The sequence below is a fragment of the Cetorhinus maximus genome, chromosome 1 (assembly GCF_964194155.1).
Source record: "Cetorhinus maximus chromosome 1, sCetMax3.hap1.1, whole genome shotgun sequence".
NCBI lineage: Eukaryota > Metazoa > Chordata > Chondrichthyes > Lamniformes > Cetorhinidae > Cetorhinus > Cetorhinus maximus.
The window spans coordinates 41,843,776-41,862,912 of record NC_135879.1 but is presented as its reverse complement, the minus strand read 5'-3'; the positions used below and the strand labels follow the sequence as shown (position 1 = coordinate 41,862,912).

The 19,137-nt window shown below is 46.8% G+C and overlaps 1 protein-coding gene across 1 annotated transcript in view; it reads left to right on the top strand.

The window, feature by feature from the left end:
• LOC144667574 (scavenger receptor cysteine-rich domain-containing protein DMBT1-like) overlaps positions 1-19,137 on the top strand; it is a 192,173-nt gene that overhangs the window by 112,721 nt on the left and 60,315 nt on the right. The window contains exon 4 of the mRNA XM_078541169.1: positions 682-990. Within this exon, the coding sequence (XP_078397295.1) occupies positions 682-990 (309 nt within the window). The remainder of the gene's footprint in view (positions 1-681; positions 991-19,137) is intronic.

Here is a 19,137-nt window from a genome sequence, read left to right as displayed (position 1 = left end):
GAAAAGGATAGGAGGGAGGGAGGAGCTGAGTTGCTCTTGTAGAGAGCTGCTCAAAATAAATGGCAATTAAAAGCCCCAATCTGCCTCCACTGCCTTACAACAGTGGACAGTGGCAGGCAATTCAGAGTGTAAAGGCCAATTTTAAAACTACGTTTTTGAAAAGGCAGGAAGGAATTAGGGGGCACATTAACTGGGGAATGCCCTGTGCACACAGGGGGCATCTCTTCAAGATCCCCATCCCACATTGTTCCTCCACGCCTGGCCTCCAAAACCTACGCACCCCCCTTTCCCGCCTAAAAGCCTGGCACTTACCTAGACCTGGACATCATTGACAATCCCTGAGGGCCTCCTTGCAGTCTAGGCAGCGCCCATTTCTTAGTTACTCGGACTGCTAGAGCTGCTGGCCGATCGCCGGCAGCGCTTGAGGTTGGGCCTTCTTCCTACTGAGGGGCGGAACCTGACCTGTTGTGGGGCAGGCTTTTTAAAAGTCAGTCTGTCCACCACCCCCTAAAATTAAGCCCTATGATTCAGTCTTGGACAGAGGGAGTCAGGGCTAGGGACCTGAATTTGTGGCACTGTTCAGTCTTCCTAACATTTAGTTGAAGAAATTTTTGCTCATGCAGAACTGGATATTGGACAAGCAGTGTGACAAATCAGACTGTGTTCCCATCCCTATTTTAGGTCCAGTACCCATACGACTGGTGAACGGTAACAACGTGTGTTCCGGGAGAGTTGAGGTCTATCGTAACTCTGCCTGGAGGACCATTTGCGACGATGGCTGGGATGTTAATGCAGTGAGTGTGGTCTGCAGAATGTTGAACTGTGGGACGGCCCTGTCAGCAAGAACTGGAGCTTACTATGGAGAAGGGACTGGGGACATCTGGATTGTGAAGTGTCTTGGGACAGAGCATGCCCTTGATCAGTGCTCTGTTAACCCCAGGGGGGTGAGGAACTGCACACACAGCCAGGATGCTGGAGTGACTTGTTCAGGTGAGTGTGCTCACACAACATGCTACTCTTCTGCCCACTTCCAGAGCCCAGGAGAGAGGGTTGCAGACGGTCCTAATCACAAGGTCCTGCGTCTCTGGGGGGCCCAAGCTCAAAGGCCAAGTAACCTGTCAATTTGAATGGTCAGCGTCCAAGGCAGCCAATCTGGCATGGAGTCTGTCCCAGTTGACAGGCTAATCGGCCAATGATTCCTGTTGTTCTGAACAACAGCACTCATTGGTCAAGTACTAGGATGTGCCAAATTCCTTTCTTACTTACTCGTGGACTTCTGCTTGGGCCTTGTTGCCGTCGAATACGGCTTCCTTAAGCTTCACTCTTCTTTCTTTAGGCCTGGCTGGAGGCTTCTGGAGCGCAAGCAAATTGGTGACATTGTTTTTAACGTTACGATCACATAAGGAAGGGTAAAAATTGACTCCCTTATATTACCACTCTGGGTCTGGCTGTAACAGGGTTAGTTGTGAATTTAGCGAGATGTGCTTTGCCAATACTCTAGGAGTACCAATATGCACTCTTTCAGATTATAAAGAATTTCATAAAACTGGTTTTCTGAGTTTAAATTAAAGAACAAGATAAGTTTATTGAAACTGCTTCCCAAATTAAAAAAAAACTAGGTAATTGCGACCACCATTCATATGTGACACACATTCTAATACAGATGGTAGAATAAGAGGATAGACTTAAAGATATTTTGGAGTTTGTGAAGAAAATGAACAAACAAAATGATATATCGTTAGCTATCCTTTGGATGGCCTCGATGTGGTGATTCCGCATTGCAGCTGTTTTTTTCAGTTGTCTCCTTGGGTGTAGTTGTATGGAGTAAATATCCACATTTTATTCCCAAAAGATCTTGGTTTTCAGAAGATTCCTCCCTTGAGGATGGTTACTCTGCAATATCCGTGTACAGTAGTTCCAAGTGAGAAACATGGCTCTTGCAGCCTTTCAGTATATCCTTCTTATCTCTGTCCTGACTTGGTAAAAACAGTTCTTAAAAAGCCATGCTGGCTGTATATGCCAGAGGAATTCAATTACCGTTGCAAGACTCTTAAACAGGAGGTCTCACTACCTTCTAAGGTCCTTGCCCTGCACTTTGGTATCAAAGACACAAAACAAACTATGGATACATTTTCCACTAAGAAATAGTATGTACTTACAACACCGGTTGCTTAGTAAGACCTGTGTGCAGGAGCTCATTCCCATCTGAACGAATTCTTCCACATGACTTCCCATGACTGACCACGTCACACTTTATGGCTGCTGTCGCAATGTCCTTGAGAGTTTTCTCACCCTGGTCTCTCGGCATATAAGGTAATGCCTTAAGTCGAGTCATCCAATTGGGTTGTCAATCCTAACAGCACTGTGGGTGTACCTACACAACAGGGACTGGAGTAGTTCAAGAAGGCAGCTCACCACCACCTTCTCAGGGATGGGCAATAAATGCTGGCCCAGCCAGCGATGCCCACATCCCCGTAAATGAATAAAAGAAAATCACACCCAGGGCATGCGAAGACGACCTGCGTGTGGCCATTTCCTGCTCTCAGTAGTGGGTGTCTCCAGGTACCTGCCAGCAATGGATGCGATTTCTGTACCTTGGTAAGGCAGGAAGAAAGCTATTCACACATACCCGAGAGGCCATAGTCTAGATCAGTTTCTGTAATCAGGGTGTTTGGTAGTTAGCCACGGGCCCAGTGACATGTCCTGACATGTCTGTGTCTGTGTGTGTGTATATCCTTGTTCCGTCTTTATTTTTAATAAGTTCCATATAAGCCTCAGCGTTGATGTCTTGATCAGAATTCTTCACCCTTCATCCGACGTCCTCTGCACTGCATGACCCTACCACCCGGTTTTGAATTCAGCACGTTGGTCCATTTCACAACTGGTTACATTTTAGCACAAGTATAAAGATAAGACAAGTTTAAAAGAAACAAAGAAAGGCCTTCCAGCATGACAGAAATACACAAAATAGCAAAATGCCTAACAACACCCACCCTTAAGTCTAAAGGTTCGCCTATGAAGGTTACTACACTTGCGAATCTAATTCATTCACTTCTTTCCATCCCTTCAGTAACATTTTCACTTGCTGTTCCACTCTCCTATGTTTGTGGCGACGTCATAGATCATACAGCAAATATACAACAATAAATGACTGTACAACAGCCAGTACGTGAGATATAATTCATACTCAAGAATGTATTTTGAGGCTAAGAGCAAGGTCCCACCAGTGGCTATTATCACCAACGTCTGGAATTTCTACCTTAATTTCCATGTTCTTTTGTTAAAGGGTATGCAAATGTTGTTGGAAATGTTAATCCTCTGTAAAAGTTCTATAAGATATTCGGGCAATGGGTGTAAGTCATACCCAAAATGGGCAACATTCTCATGTAGCTGTCCTTTTACGTCATCCCTTACAATAATATTCACCTGTCCATGAGCATAAACATTCAACAATACCCGTGCACCCAGCCTAACTGGTCAAGCTGGGGTAAAACAAAAAGTCCTGTCCAGAATACGACAGATCAGGTCCCCATACTGGTATTCTTGGTGTGTGGTTGTGACAATATTTCCCCTTTCCTTATTATGTCACATGGGCAGGAACCTCTGCTTCCCAGGTCACCATGATCATGCAATTGGTCCTTTCCTGGTCCCAAGTAAACCTACAGGTTGGCGCTGCATTTTCAGTTACATTGTACGAGCAAACAAAAGTATCCCCTCTCTGAGTGCACCCAGATAAATCTGGGGCTATCCCAGTAATCCTGACAACTTGTGCCACATACCTAGGGTGTTGGTCATAATGTGACACATAGCCTCGACTTTCTACCCCAGTGTTTTCAACTCTAAGAAGAGGATTAGGTTTCTCCCCTTCCTTTAGGACAGATAATACAGAACCAACCCTAGCATGCCCATGCTGCTGTCCCCTAGATTGCACTCATGTTTTAATGGGTACACCTGCTCGAGTCCTCTGATTTTACAGATATTGGTGTTAAGTTGGTAAGTGGACACAATCCTAAGATGTTTATCAGTGACCCAGGAAGGCAATCTCCCTTTCACAATCCTTTGGAGGTTTTCACAGGCCTGTTCCACCAATCAAGAACCATACATTGTGCAAGCATCATTTTCTGTATTTTTATACTTTCTTAGAATATAATTCATGCGGTGGGCATGCCTTTCCAATTCCCCCACCACATTTTGTAAATGAATGGTCATAATTTGGTCTTCCTCTAATTCATCCTGTTCCACATCATTCATTTCATTCAATATTTTCCTCAACCTATCTCTAACAGTTTTTACCGATTTATCTAAAATGGCTAAATCTAAACTATTTACAAATGATGTTCCAGTGTTAAATATGGTTGCTGCATCATTAATCGAGCTATATTGTACCCACCCACGAGAGTAAGATTTCTCTTGATTCCCTGAACCCTCATAGAGACTAGTGCATTCATCCTCATCAATTGCAGTGCTGGTTCATTCCCAGAATCCCCTCAAAACTTGATGCAGCATTCGATTCTGCAATGCTCACATTTGATGTTTACACCATGGGGGTAGCCCCACGTCCGCTAAATTGATCATTATTGGCTCTACCTCATGGTGCACATCGTGATATCGTACCATTCTTGTGGAATAACAACCAGTTCATTCTTTGGTCCTGGTGTATGATGAGGGCATCCTACAGTCTTTGGATTAATCTTGATCTTATTAGCAAAGGGATTGAGCTTGCTTGTGACCTTTAATGTTACGATGGGACCATTTCCCCCTTTTCCTGGCGCACAGACTTGAGGCATTCATGTCTCCTCCTTACCAGGGCGGTACCGTGCAATGCTGAGTGGGTACGCTTCTCCCATTCCAACAGTGACAAAGATACCCCTTTCACAGCTTCCATTCCCATGCCATCCTGACTGAAGCCACGGCCTGCCCCAGGCCTTGCCTCCTACACACATATAGCATCTATTATCATGTTCCCCCCACCACCAAGGCCATCACAATATGACCTCCATTTGGGACTCCAATTGAGTAAAAGCGTGTGGATTCCAGGTATCCCCCATCTGCACCAATCCATTTTCTTTTCTCCTCATAAACCAGACTGTATTATTTTCCCTCATCATCCTTTTAGATGCATCACAAATGATGCACACCCCTTTCCCTTCTTGAACTTCCCAAACTGTTTTTGTGCTGTTGAAGGCACACTTTATTTTGCAATTTCTCATGAAATCCACAGTGTAATCTCCCTTCTCATGCCCCACCAATTTGCCCCACTACAACTTTGGGTTCCCAATGTATACCTCTGCCTCAACCCTAGGGTTTTCAGTGGGACGGGTGCGATAAATCACTGACGCTGTGTTACCCTTTTCATCCTTATTTTCTTGAAGCGCTAATGTCTTATCCAGACATGTGTTCCCAGCCACGAATCCCAGGATCATCACCATCAGCACCATCTTCATGATTCTATAGAGAGAGAAAAAAAGCACAAATCCTGCTTGCTGAGCAGATTTCGTCACAGGCATATTGTAATTATATACAATTGAACTTAATAGTTCATGAAATTAGGATTTCATCTGAGACTCCTATTCTTGTAACTCCTTCTTGGGGGCTGTGTTGGTGTTCTCTGTCATGGGGATGGCGTCCCCTCAGATGCCTCAACGTTAGGATCTCCAGCCGCCATCTAGAAAAAGTGTTCTAAAGTCCAGGTGTCATCATCTGGAGTGTCATTATCATCTATAATACCCCCCTGATGTGGGATTGGGGCTTCATCACAATCTCACATGATTGGATCACAAGGTTGCAGAGAGGTGATTTCACCAGAACCATTAAACTTTTGTGTTTGCCAGCTGGTGAAGCTTCATCTGATTGATGTGAAACCACTTAACCCGCTTGGGCAGTTGGACTGCATACACCATCAGGCTAGCTTTGTGCCCACTATGGAGTATAGTTCCTTGTGGAGTGGATCAAACACTCCCACTTGAGTGTAATTTTGGACATGACCTGATCTTTCACACTCCATTCCTGAGGTTTCAGTGGCTTCACGTTCAATTGGTTATGCCGGTGATAGTGATCTATAGTTATTGTGGCGTTGCAATGTAGGGAACGCAATGCCTGCCACAATTCGGCTGTAAATTTATCTTTGGTCACTTCCCTAATCTGTGGCTTGGTAGGGGTGGGCACCTGTATGTGCTCTGGCATTCTCATTTGACACCCAGTGACCAGGTCACGAGGGGAATAACCTGTTCCTTTGGATTTTGTACCTCAGATACCCATGAGTATCAGTAGGAGGACCTCATCCCACTTTCAGATGCAAGTGAGGAGATCTTTATGCATAACAATTTTGAGGGTATGGTCTTCAGGGGCATATGATCTCAGTGAGGCGATTGGCCACCTTTTCCGATTCTCCTTCAGAAGACCACAACACCATCTTCTCTTACTACCCCTCCCCACAAGTAATTATTCCCCATATTTACTGCCACCTGGTGGCAGAGCATCCAATCTGCTCCCAAAACTTCTATTCCTGTGTATGACAACTTGGCCAGGATAAAGGCCCATTTAATGATCAGTGGTTCGACTTGGATCTCATGGCATTTGGATACTGCCCCAGTCACTGTGTCACCTGTGAAATTCCCTGTGTGTGTTGGGATCTCTACTAGACTGTGTAGGAAGCTCCTGTATCTACCAGGTACCTAGCATCCTTCCCCTCCACACAAGTGTCCACACTTGTATTTGAGTGGACACAGGTACTCAGGCTGCGTGCGGCCCTGTCAATTCTGATTCCTCTCAAGGGTGCCAGCGCCATTCCTCACCGAGCAGACCTTGCCTCTAGCTATCTCCTTTCCAGAGCTGCTAGTCGCTTTTCCATGTCCCCCCAGGTGGGGCTGTGGACACTTTATCAGGACCCTCCTTGCCTGATCAAGTTTTGGTCCTGCCTTGTTGTGAGGGATTTCTTACATTCCTGTTTAAAGTGACCTTTACCCTCATGGTTGTAGCAGTTGAGAGCTGAGCATTTTTGCCTCCCTCTTGATGCCAGTATTTCTGGATGTTCCCTTTTATCTCATTTACTTTCCTCCTTTCTTTAGGGATTTCCCCCTTAGTTGCCTTTTCTCCTTGTCTCCTTTCAAATCTAAGGGTCATTTTCCTTAGGACTCCTGCCTCCATATTATTATCAGCATCTGGGTCAAAGTTCTCAAAGGCTGCCTGCAGATAGGGTAGGCAGTGGGCTATAGGGGTCTGCAACCTGTAATTCAAGGTGCCAGCCTGTAAGTGTGCCCGATCTCGAGTGGCTCCCCTATGGGCCAGATCGTACACTGCCCAATGCCTGTCGGGAACGTCGCCAGCGACTCTGCTGGTTTCTGGTGAGTACTGTCTAACAACTTAAATGGTCCCCTCTGGTTAGCCCCATGGCCGCTGTGACTCGGGTTTTCATCCATGTCCCTTGTCCCACCTTTTCCTCATTGGACAGAGTTGTATAAATAGAGGGAGCCAAGGTAAAAAGGAGCAGTCGGCCTTTCTCCTCATCATCCTAGCCATGGAGCCCGGTCAACTGGTCAATTTCCAGGAAGTGACCATACGATTCCTTCCCCGGCTGGAGTTTCTTTAAGTTTCTGGCCACTTTTTTGCAATTTCTCGGCTAAATAGGAAGTAACAAATTTGCATTCGAGAGCTCCCTGTTGCTGATTGGGACCTGGGGCTTGAAGTCGGATCTGGCGCATTGGTGCCATCCTCCATGGCCTCCCCTACGGATAACCGGAACGTTGCCCATCCGGGATTGATGTAGTTTAAGACCATAAGATGTAGGAGCAGAATCAGGCCATTCGGCCCATCAAGTCCACTCCGCCATTCAATGAGATCATGGCTGATCTGATAATCCTCAACTCCACTTTCCTGCCTTTTCCCCATAACCCTTGATTCCCTTACTGATTAAAAATCTGTCTATCTCACCCTTGAACATACTTAACGACCCAACCTCTACATCCGTCTACGGTAATGAATGCCACAGATCCACCACCCCCTGAGAAAAGAAATTCCTCCTTATCTCTGTCTCAAATGGGTGACACCTTACTCTGAGATTATGCCCTCTGGTGCTAGACTCTCCCACAAGGGGAAACAACCTCTCAGCATCTATCCTGTCAAGCCCCCTAAGAATCTCATATGTTTCAATAAGATCACCTCTCATTCTTCTAAACTCCAATGAGTACAGGCCCAACCTACTCAATCTCTCCTCATAAGAAAACCCCTCCTTACCCAGGATCAACCTAGTGAACCTTCTCTGGATCGCCTCCAATGCCAGTATATCTTTCCTTAGATAAGGGGACCAAAACTGTTCGCAGTATTCTAGGTGTGGTCTAACTAATGCCTCGTATAGTTTTGGCAAGATTTCCCTTGAATTTACTCCATTCCCTTTGAAATAAAGGCCAACATTCCATTTGCCTTCCCTGTTACCCACCGAACTTGCATACTAGCCCTTTGTGATTCATGCATGAGGACCCCCAAATCCCTCTGTGCTGCAGCTTTCTGCAGTCTTTCTCCACTTATATAATATTCAGCTCATCTATTCTTCCTACCAAAGTGCATAACCTCACATTTTCCCACATTATATTCCATCTGCCAAGCTTTTGCCCACTCACTTAACCTGTCTATATCCCTGTGTAGGCTCTTTGTGTCATCCTCACCACTTGCCTTCCCACCTATTTTTGTGTCATCTACAAACTTGGTGAAAGTACATTCACTTCCTCCATCCAAGTCATTAATATATATTATAAATAATTGTGGCCCCAGCACTGATCCCTGTGGCACTCCATTAGTTCTAGGTTTCCATCCTGAAAATGACCCCCTTATCCCAACTCTCTATTCTATTAAATAGCCAATCCTCTATCCATGCTAATATACTACCCCCAACACCATGGGCTCTTACATTATTAAGTAGCCTTATATGCAGTACCTTATCAAATGTCTTTTGGAAATCCAAATATATTATATCTACTAGCTCCCCTTTATCAGTTCTGTTGTTACCTCCTCAAAGAATTCTAATAAGTTTGTCAGGCATGATTTCCCCTTCATGAAGCCATGCTGACTCTGCTTGTTTATATTTTGCATTTCTAAATGCTCTGCTATTACATCCTTTATAATAGACTCTAACATTTTCCCAATGACAGATGTGAAGGCTAACTGGCTATAGGTATCTGTTTTTTGTTCCTCCCTTTTTGAATAAAGATGTTACATTGGCAGTTTTCCAATCCTCTGGGACTTTTCCAGAATCTAAGGATTCTTGGAAGATTGCTACCAGTGCACCAACTATCTCTGTAGCTACTTCCTTTAATATCCTAGGATGCAACCCATCAGGTCCAGGGGACTTATTGGCCTTTAGCCCCATTAATTTCTTTAGTACTTTTTCTCTAGTGATAAATATTGTATTTATTTCCTCCCCACCTTTTGCTCCCTGATTATTTAGTGCTTTTGGAATACTATTAATGTCTTCTACTGTGAAAACTGATGCAAAGTATTTATTCAACTCCTCTGCCATTTCCTGATTCCCCATTAATATTTCCCCAGCTTCATTCTCTAAGGGGCCTATGTTCACTTTGGCCTTTCTCTTCCTTTTTATACATTTAAAGAAGCTCTTACTGTCTGTTTCTATATTACTTGCTAGTTTACTTCAAAGCTTATTTTCTCCTTCTTTATTATTTTTTTGGTCATCTTTTGTTGGTTTGTAAAACTTCCCCAGTCCTCTAGTTTACCACTAATATTAGCCACATTATATGTTTTTTCTTTCAATTTGATAGTATCCTTAACTTCCTTTGTTACCCATGGTTCGTTTATCCCCTTCCTACAATACTTCTTCCTCACTGGGATATATCTTTGTTGTGAGTCATGAACTATTTTCTTAAATGTCTGCCATTGTTTATCAAACGTATTTTCTGCTAAACCCCTTTGCCAGTCCACTCCAGCCAACTCTGCGCTCATTCCTTTGTAATTATCTTTATTTAAGTTTAGCACAGTTGTTTCCAACCCACGTTTCTCACTCTCAAACTGAATGCTAAATTCAACCATGTTATAGTCACTATTTCCTGGGGGATCTTTTACTCTGAGATCATTTATTAAACCTGCCTCATTACACATTATCAGATCCAAAATAGCCTGACTGCTGGTTGGATGCACAACATATTGTTCTAGGAAACTGTCCCGAATACACTCTATGAGTTCTTGATCATGTCTACCTCTGCCAATTTGATTTTCCCAATCTACATGAAGATTAAGGTCACCCATGATTTATGTACTGCCTTTTATACATGCCCTGATTGTCTCCTGATTCATTCTCTGTCCTACATTATAGCTACTGTTAGGGGGGCTATAGATTACTCCCACCAGTGTCTTCTTCCCCTTGTTATTTCTTATCTTCACCCATATGGATTCCACACCTTCTGATCCAAGATCGTTTCATGCTACTGTCCCTATTCTATCTCGTACTAATAAAGCTACCCCACCACCCTTTCCCTCCTGCCTGTCCTTTTGAAAAGTCACATACCCCTGAATATTTAGTTCCCAGCTTTGATCTCCTTGTAATCATGTCTCTGTAATGGCTATAAGATCATACCCATTAACCTCTACTTGTGCCATTAATTCATTTAATTTGTTTTGAATACTACGTGCATTTAAGAGCCATTAATTTTGCCTTTTTATCATTTTGTCCCCATTTGACCCTATTTGCTGCTTTTTTTTAATGCTTGTATGCTCTGTCCCTTCCTGTCACACTCTGGGTATCATTACCTAAATAGCTGCCCTGCAATGCTGCCATATCCTTTTGCTTTGTTAGCCTACGTATCCCCTTTCCAGAACCCACCCCCCTCTATTTAGTTTAAAGGCCTCTTTACAGCCCTAGTTATTTGGTTTGCCAAGTTCCAGTTGAAGTGAAACCCGTCCCACCGGAACAGCTCCCTCCTATCCCAGTACTGGTGCCAATGCCCCATGAGCTGAAACCTATTCCTCACACTCCTTGATTTTATTTACCTGATGCCAGTTTACCCATGGCTCAGGTAATAATCCCAAGATTATTACCTTGGAGGTTCTGCTTTTTAATTTAACTCCGAACAGCTCAAATCTTTCACCAGAACCTCCTTTCTAGTCCTATCAATGTCTTTGGTACCAATGTGGACGATGACAACTGGATCCCTTCCCTCCCACTCTAAGTTCCTCTCCAGCCCTGAGGAGATGTCCTTAACCCTGGCACCAGGCAGGCAACACAGCCTTCAGGACTCACACTCATGGCAGCAGAGAACAGTATCTACCCTCCTAATTATACTGTCCCCTACCACCCTGTACCACAGTGCCGTGGTTAGTTTGCTCATCCTCCCTGCAGTCCCTGCTCTCATCCAAGCAGCTTGCAAGAACCTTGGAATTGTTGGACAATTGCAGGGGCCGAGGCTCCTTGAGTGCTACCCTCTGGGCCCCCATACCTGCCTCACCTGCAGTCACACCCTTCGGTCCCTGATCACAGGCCAAATTTGAATGACCTGACCTGAGGGTTGTGACCCCTTCCTGGAGCAAAGTATCCAGGTAACTTGCTCCACTTGCCATTTCTCCTCACTTGCCATCCTCAAACTCCTCCCCCATCCTTTCCTTCTCCACTTCTTTGTCGACAGCTTCTCCACACCTTAACACACAAATGACACCCCGATGCTGCTTCAACCACACTTCCAGCACCTCAATACGTCGCCAACAGTGTGTGTGGTCAACAAGCCTGTCCCTCTCATGCTGTTAAACCCTGAAACCTGCTTTGATATCATCTCTCTCTCCCTCAGCACGCTCCACCCTCATTCTTTGTTCTGTCTCTTTCTAAGACCAGAGTTTGCACTGCCGCATTTAATATGGGCACACTGACTCTCTAATTATTACATCTTACTGGCCCATCTCTCCACTTCTCAATCCTGATCCTCTCTCTCTTTATCTGCCTCCCTCCTCTCCTGCCTTAACTATTCCATGGTGCTGCTCACTACAGCTATTTTCCCTCCTCTTTTCTCAGTTTAATCAGTTCTGCTTCCATTTCATGGCACTTCCTTAGATATGCCATCAATCAGAATGCCTTTACTAACAATCGTTAATGTGTGGATTCCTGTGTCTGCTGATCAACTTCTATGAGAGGACCATCTGCTTCCAGGATCACCCTAACCCACCCCTCCTTCAGGGGAGTCCCATCACCACAAATTTTGTGACTAACTCATCCATATTTGGTTTTGTCATCCCTCTGCCTGTGAAGTCCTGTCGCGGTTGCCAAAAATCTGCAAGACTCTTAAACAGGGGATCTCACTACCCTCTAAGGCCCTCACCTCGTACTTTGGCATCAACAACATGAAACAAGCTATGGATACAATTTCCATGTTATGTGGAAAGCCATTATTAACCCACTAAGCAATAGTATTTACTTACTACACCAGTTGCTTAGTGAGATCCATGCGCAGGAGCTCGTTTCTGGGTGGTTGGACTGCTGAACAAATTCTTCCGCATGAGTTTTTTTTGGAAAAATATACTTTATTTATAAAATATCTGAAAGAACATTACAAAACATTTCAAAATGGCCATCACAAAAAGTGCAATCATATTCAAGATTTCCACATAGATCATGAGGTGCTTCAATATAATCAATGTACATTATAGACATTTCAACATGGTCATTACAGACAGTCAGACGGTGCAATGGTATTCAAGTTATCGACATAGATCAGGTTGCACTCTGAGGTGCTTCAATACAATTGTGATACATGTAGTATTCACTGCATACATTCAATGTGAGTCATACAGGCCCAAGGGGTCTAACCAATTCCCAGCCCCTCGGTGCACTATTGCAGAAAGGTCTTAGTCAGCGACCTTTCCCCATTGCGCCTTTGCAGCGACTGCCCCAAACTTTAGTGCGTCCCTCAGCACGTAGTCCTGGGCTTTGGAATGTGCCAGTCTGCAACACTCGGTCGGGGACAACTCTTTGAACCAGAAGACCAACAAGTTTCGGGCAGACCAAAGAGAGTCTTTCACCGAGTTGATGATTCTCCAGCTGCAGTTGATGTTTGTCTCGGTGTGTGTCCCTGGGAACAGTCAGTAGAGCACAGAGTCCTGTGTCACAGAACTGCTCGGGATGAACCTCGACAAAAACCACTGCATCTCTCTCCAGACCTTCTTTGCAAAGGCACATTCCACAAGAAGGCGAACAACGGTCTCTTTCCCCACCACAGACACCTCGAGGGCAACGTGCAGAGGGGGTGAGACTCCTGCCGTGTAGGAAGGATCTGACGGGGAGGGCCTTTCTCACCACCAGCCAAGCTACGTCTTGGTGCTTGTTGGAAAGTTCTGGCGATGAGGCATTCTGCCAAATGACTTTGACAGTCTGCTCGGGGAACCATCTGACAGGATCCACCTTTTCCCGCAGGCCCACTAGGACATTACGTTCCAACCATTGCCTGATGGACTTGTGGTCAAAGGTGTTTCTCTGCATAAATTTTTCCATGTGGGACAGATGGTACGGCACGGTCCAACTACTTGGGGTGTTCTGTGGCAGGGTGGCCAGACCCATCCTTCGCAACAGGTGGAACCTCAGCACTTAGTGATGCTTGGTGTTTGCGTACCGAGGGTCTACGCACAGCTTGATGCAGCTGCACACAAAGGTGGCCATCAGGATGAGGGCGATGTTGGGCATGTTTTTTTCCTCCTTTATCTTGAGGTTTGTACATCATATCCCTGTGAACACGATCCATTTTCAACCTCCGGATAAAGCAAAAGATGGCTCGGGTGATCACCACAGCGCAGGGGTGAGGAATAGGCCAGAGCTGCAACACCGAGAGTGCCTCACACCTGATGACCAGGTCCTTACCTATAACAGAGAGGGAGTGTCGCTCCCACATGCCCAGTTTTCTTTTCACCATAGCCACTTGCACCTTCCAGTTTCTAATGCGAGCCCTGGTCCCTCCAAACCATATCCCCAGCACCTTCAGGCAGCCTGACGGTGAAGAGGATAAAGGATCGGTCAGCCCAGTTCCCAAGGAACATGGCCTCGCTCTTGCCATGATTTACCTTGGCTTCTGAGGGCAGTTCGAACTGTTTGCAGATGTTGATCAGACTGCGCACTGACAGAGGATCCAAGCAGAAGACGGTGACATCGTCCATGCACAGGGAGGCTTTGACCTGAGTGCCTCCGCTGCCTGAGATCGTCATTCCTCTTATGCCCGGATCCTCCCTGATGGATTCAGCAAAAGGTTCTATGCAACACACAAACAGGGCAGGGGAGAGAGGGCAGCCCTGCTTGTCTCCAGATTTAATAGGAAAGCTTTCTGATTCCCACCCATTGATTGAAACTGCGCTACAGATGTTTGTGTAGAGCAGTTGGATCCAGTTGCAGATTCCCTCCCCAAACCCCATTTTGGACAGCACATCCACCATGTAGGTGTGCGACACTCTGTCAAAGGCCTTCTCCTGGTCCAGGCTGATGAGGCAGATGTCCACACCCCTGTCCCGTACATAGGCAATCGTATCCCTAAGTAGCGCAAGGCTGTCAGAGATGTTCGTGCCAGGTATAGCGCAGGTCTGGTCAGGGTGGATCACCAACTCCAGAGCAGACCTGACCTGATTGGCGATGACCTTGGACAGAATTTTATTGTCCACATTCAACAGTGGAATGGGTCGCCAATTTCTAATTTCCTCCCTTTCCCCCTTCCGCTTGTAGATGAGGGTGATGATACCTTTCCTCATGGATTCTGACATGCTGCCGGCCAGAAGCATACTCTCATACACTTCTGGCAGGTCTGGGCCGATCCAGTCCCACAGAACCGAATACAACTCAGACGGTAAGCTGGTGCTTCCGGGGCTTTTACTCTTCGCCAAGGACTTCCTGGCTGCAGAAACAATGTCCTTGAGAGCTGTGTCTTTATACTCCTTTTTGACCCTGGTCTCTTGACACATCAGGTAATGCCTTAAATTCAGTCATCTGACTGGGTTGTCAATCCCACCCTGGCTTTGCAAAGACCACCTGCATGTGGTTATTTCCTGCTCTCAGCAGTGGCTGTCTCCAGGTACCTGCCAGCAATGGATGTGATTTCTGTACCTTGATAAGGCAGGAAGAAAGCCATTCACACATACCCGAGAGGCCATAGTCTAGATCAGTTTCTGTAATCAGGGTGTTTGGTAGTTAGCCACGGGCCCAGTGACATGTCCTGACATGCCTGTGTCTGTGTGTGTGTATATCCTTGTTCAGTCTTTATTTTTAATAAGTTCCATATAAGCCTCAGTGTTGATGTCCTCGATCAGAATTCTTCACCCTTCATCCGATGTCCTCCGCACTGCATGACCCTACCACCCGGTTTTGAATTCAGCACATTGGTCCATCTCACAACTGGTTACATTTTAGCACAAGTATAAAGATAAGACAAGTTTAAAAGAAACATGGGGCATAATTTTACGGCCCCGTTTCGGTGGGGACGAGGCTGTAAAATGTGGCGAGACATTCTAAACCTCATTGGCTTCGGCGGGAACGTAAAATCCCACTGCCATAAAATTTCGCCCATAGAAAGACAGAAATACACAAAATAGCAAAATGCCTTACACTATGGGTGGAATTTTCTATGCCCTCTGGCATTGGGTGTCATGGCAGGCATGAGCGGAAGGCCGAAATTGATTTCACAATGTCGTGAAACCAGTTTGCAATCTTCCACTCCACCCGTCAATGGTGGGCTGCGTTTCCCACTGTGGCAGGAACTTCATTGTAATGCATCTGCATATCATTATAAACCCAGTTCGCCAGAATCATCCCCCCTTGCTGGATCATCCAGACACGTCGGCGTGCATTTCACAACAGCATTACAAGGTGTGCACCCGGCGAACTGCACTTTGGGGGGAACTCACAGGTGAGTGCACAGTAATGTTGCGCAGTGCTCGCGAGGGTCGCCTGTTGGACCTCAAGGTTGAGGCACTGCACATTCAGGTGAGGGTACAGGCAAGTCGCATTTTCCTGGCCTGCTGACAGAGTGATGCTGGGCATGGGCTGCATTGCGGTTGAGGCGAGTTGGGCCAGTGGGGTGGTGGGGGGGGTCAAGGGCTGCAGAGCGGTTGAGGCAGGTTGCGGGGATCAAGGGCTGCACAGTGGTTCATGGTAGTGCACAGGCATGTGCTGGGTGGAGGGGAGGGAAGTGGCTATGCATTTTTTCTGCACTGAGACTGTTCAGGTGCAGCCACATTGACATGCTTGGAATCAGGCACCTAGCTTCTCCACCCACTCAAGCATTGCAGAGGCTTGAAAGTGCCACCAAATGTTCCAGAGCTTTTCACCCCTCGGGCACAGACTGCAAACTAATGAGCATTTTATTAGGCTGCAGGACAATTGGACGACTAGTCACATTGTACAATCTCCTTGCGAAAGCTGGTCATGGAGCAGTCACTGGTGAGCTTGCTCACAGCTCCTTGCAATGTCTTCACTCAGGTTTGGACTGGTCTCCCTATTGGTTCAAGCTAATAGTGCAGCCTTGCAGCGTGGGTTAGGAGAATGCCTGCGCCTGAGCTGGGAAGACAGCATGCATTCCAGTGGGCAAAGCTGCCACCAATTGGTCGGGTGGAGTGGGTTGGAGGTGAGAGGGGTTTCGTGTAGCTAAGCAGCGCACTAAACTCTGGCAATCCAAGTGTGGCCAGCACTATCTGGGATACATTAAGGGGCCTTCAGACTTAACCAAGACTGGTTCTTAGTACACCCAAGCTAACCCACATGTCTCTCTCTTTCATCCTGCAGGAGGAGTACACCAGGAGCATGGAGCCTGGTGACCTAGCTGTATGCCTCATGGCTTACAGAGAGCAGAGACGAAGTAGAAGAGAGTGACAGAGGCACATGGCTGAGTAGACGGAAGAGCAACACCCTCAGGAAGAAGGGGCAGCAGGGACTGATGCGCATGCCGCAGAAGGGCCATAGTGAGCCGTTGCTGGTTGACGCCTAGATAGACCCAAGGTCTTTCGACAGCGCTTGTATTCCTGAAGTTGACCGGTAACCAGTGTCGCCAAAGACTGCACATGTCCAGGGAACTGGTCAGTCACATCTGCCACCTGCTGCAGGATTTCGCGCGATGGGGACATGGAGAGCAGCCACTGCCAGTGACCATGAAAGTGATCGCGGCGCTTAATTTTTTTCACGCCAGTGGCACCTTTCATAGGTGACCTCTGTGAGATTTTGAAAGCCTCCACCCACAAATGTATCCATGAGGTCACGGACGCCATCTTCGTGAAGGCACACAACTTTGTGCATTTTGCCCAGGACCAGGACAGGCAGGACGCAAGGGCGATTGGATTTGCCCAGGTCTCAGGTTTCTCACAGGTGCAGGGTGCCATCGATTGCACTCATGTGGCATTCAGATCTATGTAGTAACAAGTGGTCTACTACATCAACTGCAAGGGCTTCCACTCGATGAATGTTCAGCTGGTGTATGTCCATCACAGGCGCATCCTGCAGGTCTGCGCATGGTTCCCAATGAGTGTCCATGACTCCTACATTTTCAGTAAGTCTCAGATCCCTGATGTTTTCCAGGGTCCACAGAGCTTGCAGGGACAAGGGCTATCCGCAGAGGACGTGGCTGATGGCATCCGTGCAGCAGCCTCAGACTGCAGCAGAGAGAAGGTACAATGACCCTCATGCTGCAACTCACCTTGGTGGAGCAAACCATCAGAATGTTGAAAATGAGCTTCCGGTGCCTGGACCGGTCTGGTAGAGCCCTGCAATATAGTCCATAGAAGGGGTCACACATCGTTGTCGCCTGCTGTGCCCTTTACAACCTGGCGCTGCAACATGGAGAAGAGCTGGCTGAGGAGGAGATGGAGGAGATGCACATCTCCTCTGATGAGGAGGACGTCAATGGGGATTAAGGTGAGGAGGCCTTCGAAGCCTAGGATGATAGCGATGAGGCTATCGCACTGGCCAGATGATGCAGATGCATTTGGGAGGCCCTCATAGCTGCTAGATTCATGGAGGATGATAACATGCAATGAGGGACACGATAGATCCTCACCTTGCATCTGTGAATGTTTGACTTCTCTCTGGCTGATGGCAGCGCACATACCCTCTGTGATAGGGCTCCTGTCACGGAGAAGCAGCAGATCATAGCCCCTACATTCCAGGAGGATGATGACGACATGCAGTGGGGACACTCCATAAATCCTCACATAGCTTATGTGAATGTCTGACTCCTGTCTGGCCGATGGCATCTCGCTTGCACTCTGTGAACAGGGTCATATCATGGAGATGCTGTGGGGAAACTTTAACTCGTCCTGATCCTATGGTATCCTTTGTGACCTGAACCTTTCAGGACCACACTATCATCGGACACAGATGCTGATGAGATGGGGACCAGCCACACCTTATAGGTGATGGGAGCACATAGAGAAAATGATGGAACTCTGTGCCGCTAGCCCAGGACATTCTGGCAGCAGTGATAAGCCCCATCGAGGTGCAGGCATCACTGATGTGACCAGTGACAGTGAAGGCACACCATCAGTGTCCTGAAAAGGTTGCACAAAGCACAGGGAAGAGGTCCTGGACTGAGACATCTGTGCAGGGACTAAGGTTTCACATCTGAGTGACAAGAACATTGCTCATCAGAACAAGGAGCCTAGGCAAGAAGACATTCTTGGGAGTTTATTAACAAAGTGAACATTATGTACGACAGATTAATACCTGTGCCCAAGCTGTGCAGCTACATCTTCTTAACCTACCTAACCCTGCCACTATGTCTTGGTGCTCCCCTGACAACTACAGCGGAAGTGGAGGCAGCTTGCTGACTGCCCTGTCTGTGATGATGTTGATGGACATCCTATTGAGGGCAGAGATCTGTTGGGTGACAGCTTGTTTTGGGGTCATGCGGTGACACCCTCCTTGGCCTGTGGAGCTGGATTTGCTGGGGTCACAGGAAGAAGGGATTCGGATGGGGCAGATACTCCTGGAGTCACTCGCATGGCTGGCCCCGAGGTGTGCACCTGCTGTCCTTCCTCCCTTTGGTACCTGAGGGCCCCTGACTGACTCCCTGAGGAGAAGGGGAAGCTGAAGTGAGGATCGAGCTGCCCTGCACTCCTCTCGCGTTGACAGTGTTGAAGGCCAACTATGGTGTTAAAGATGGAGTTCAACTCACGCAGCAGTGCAGG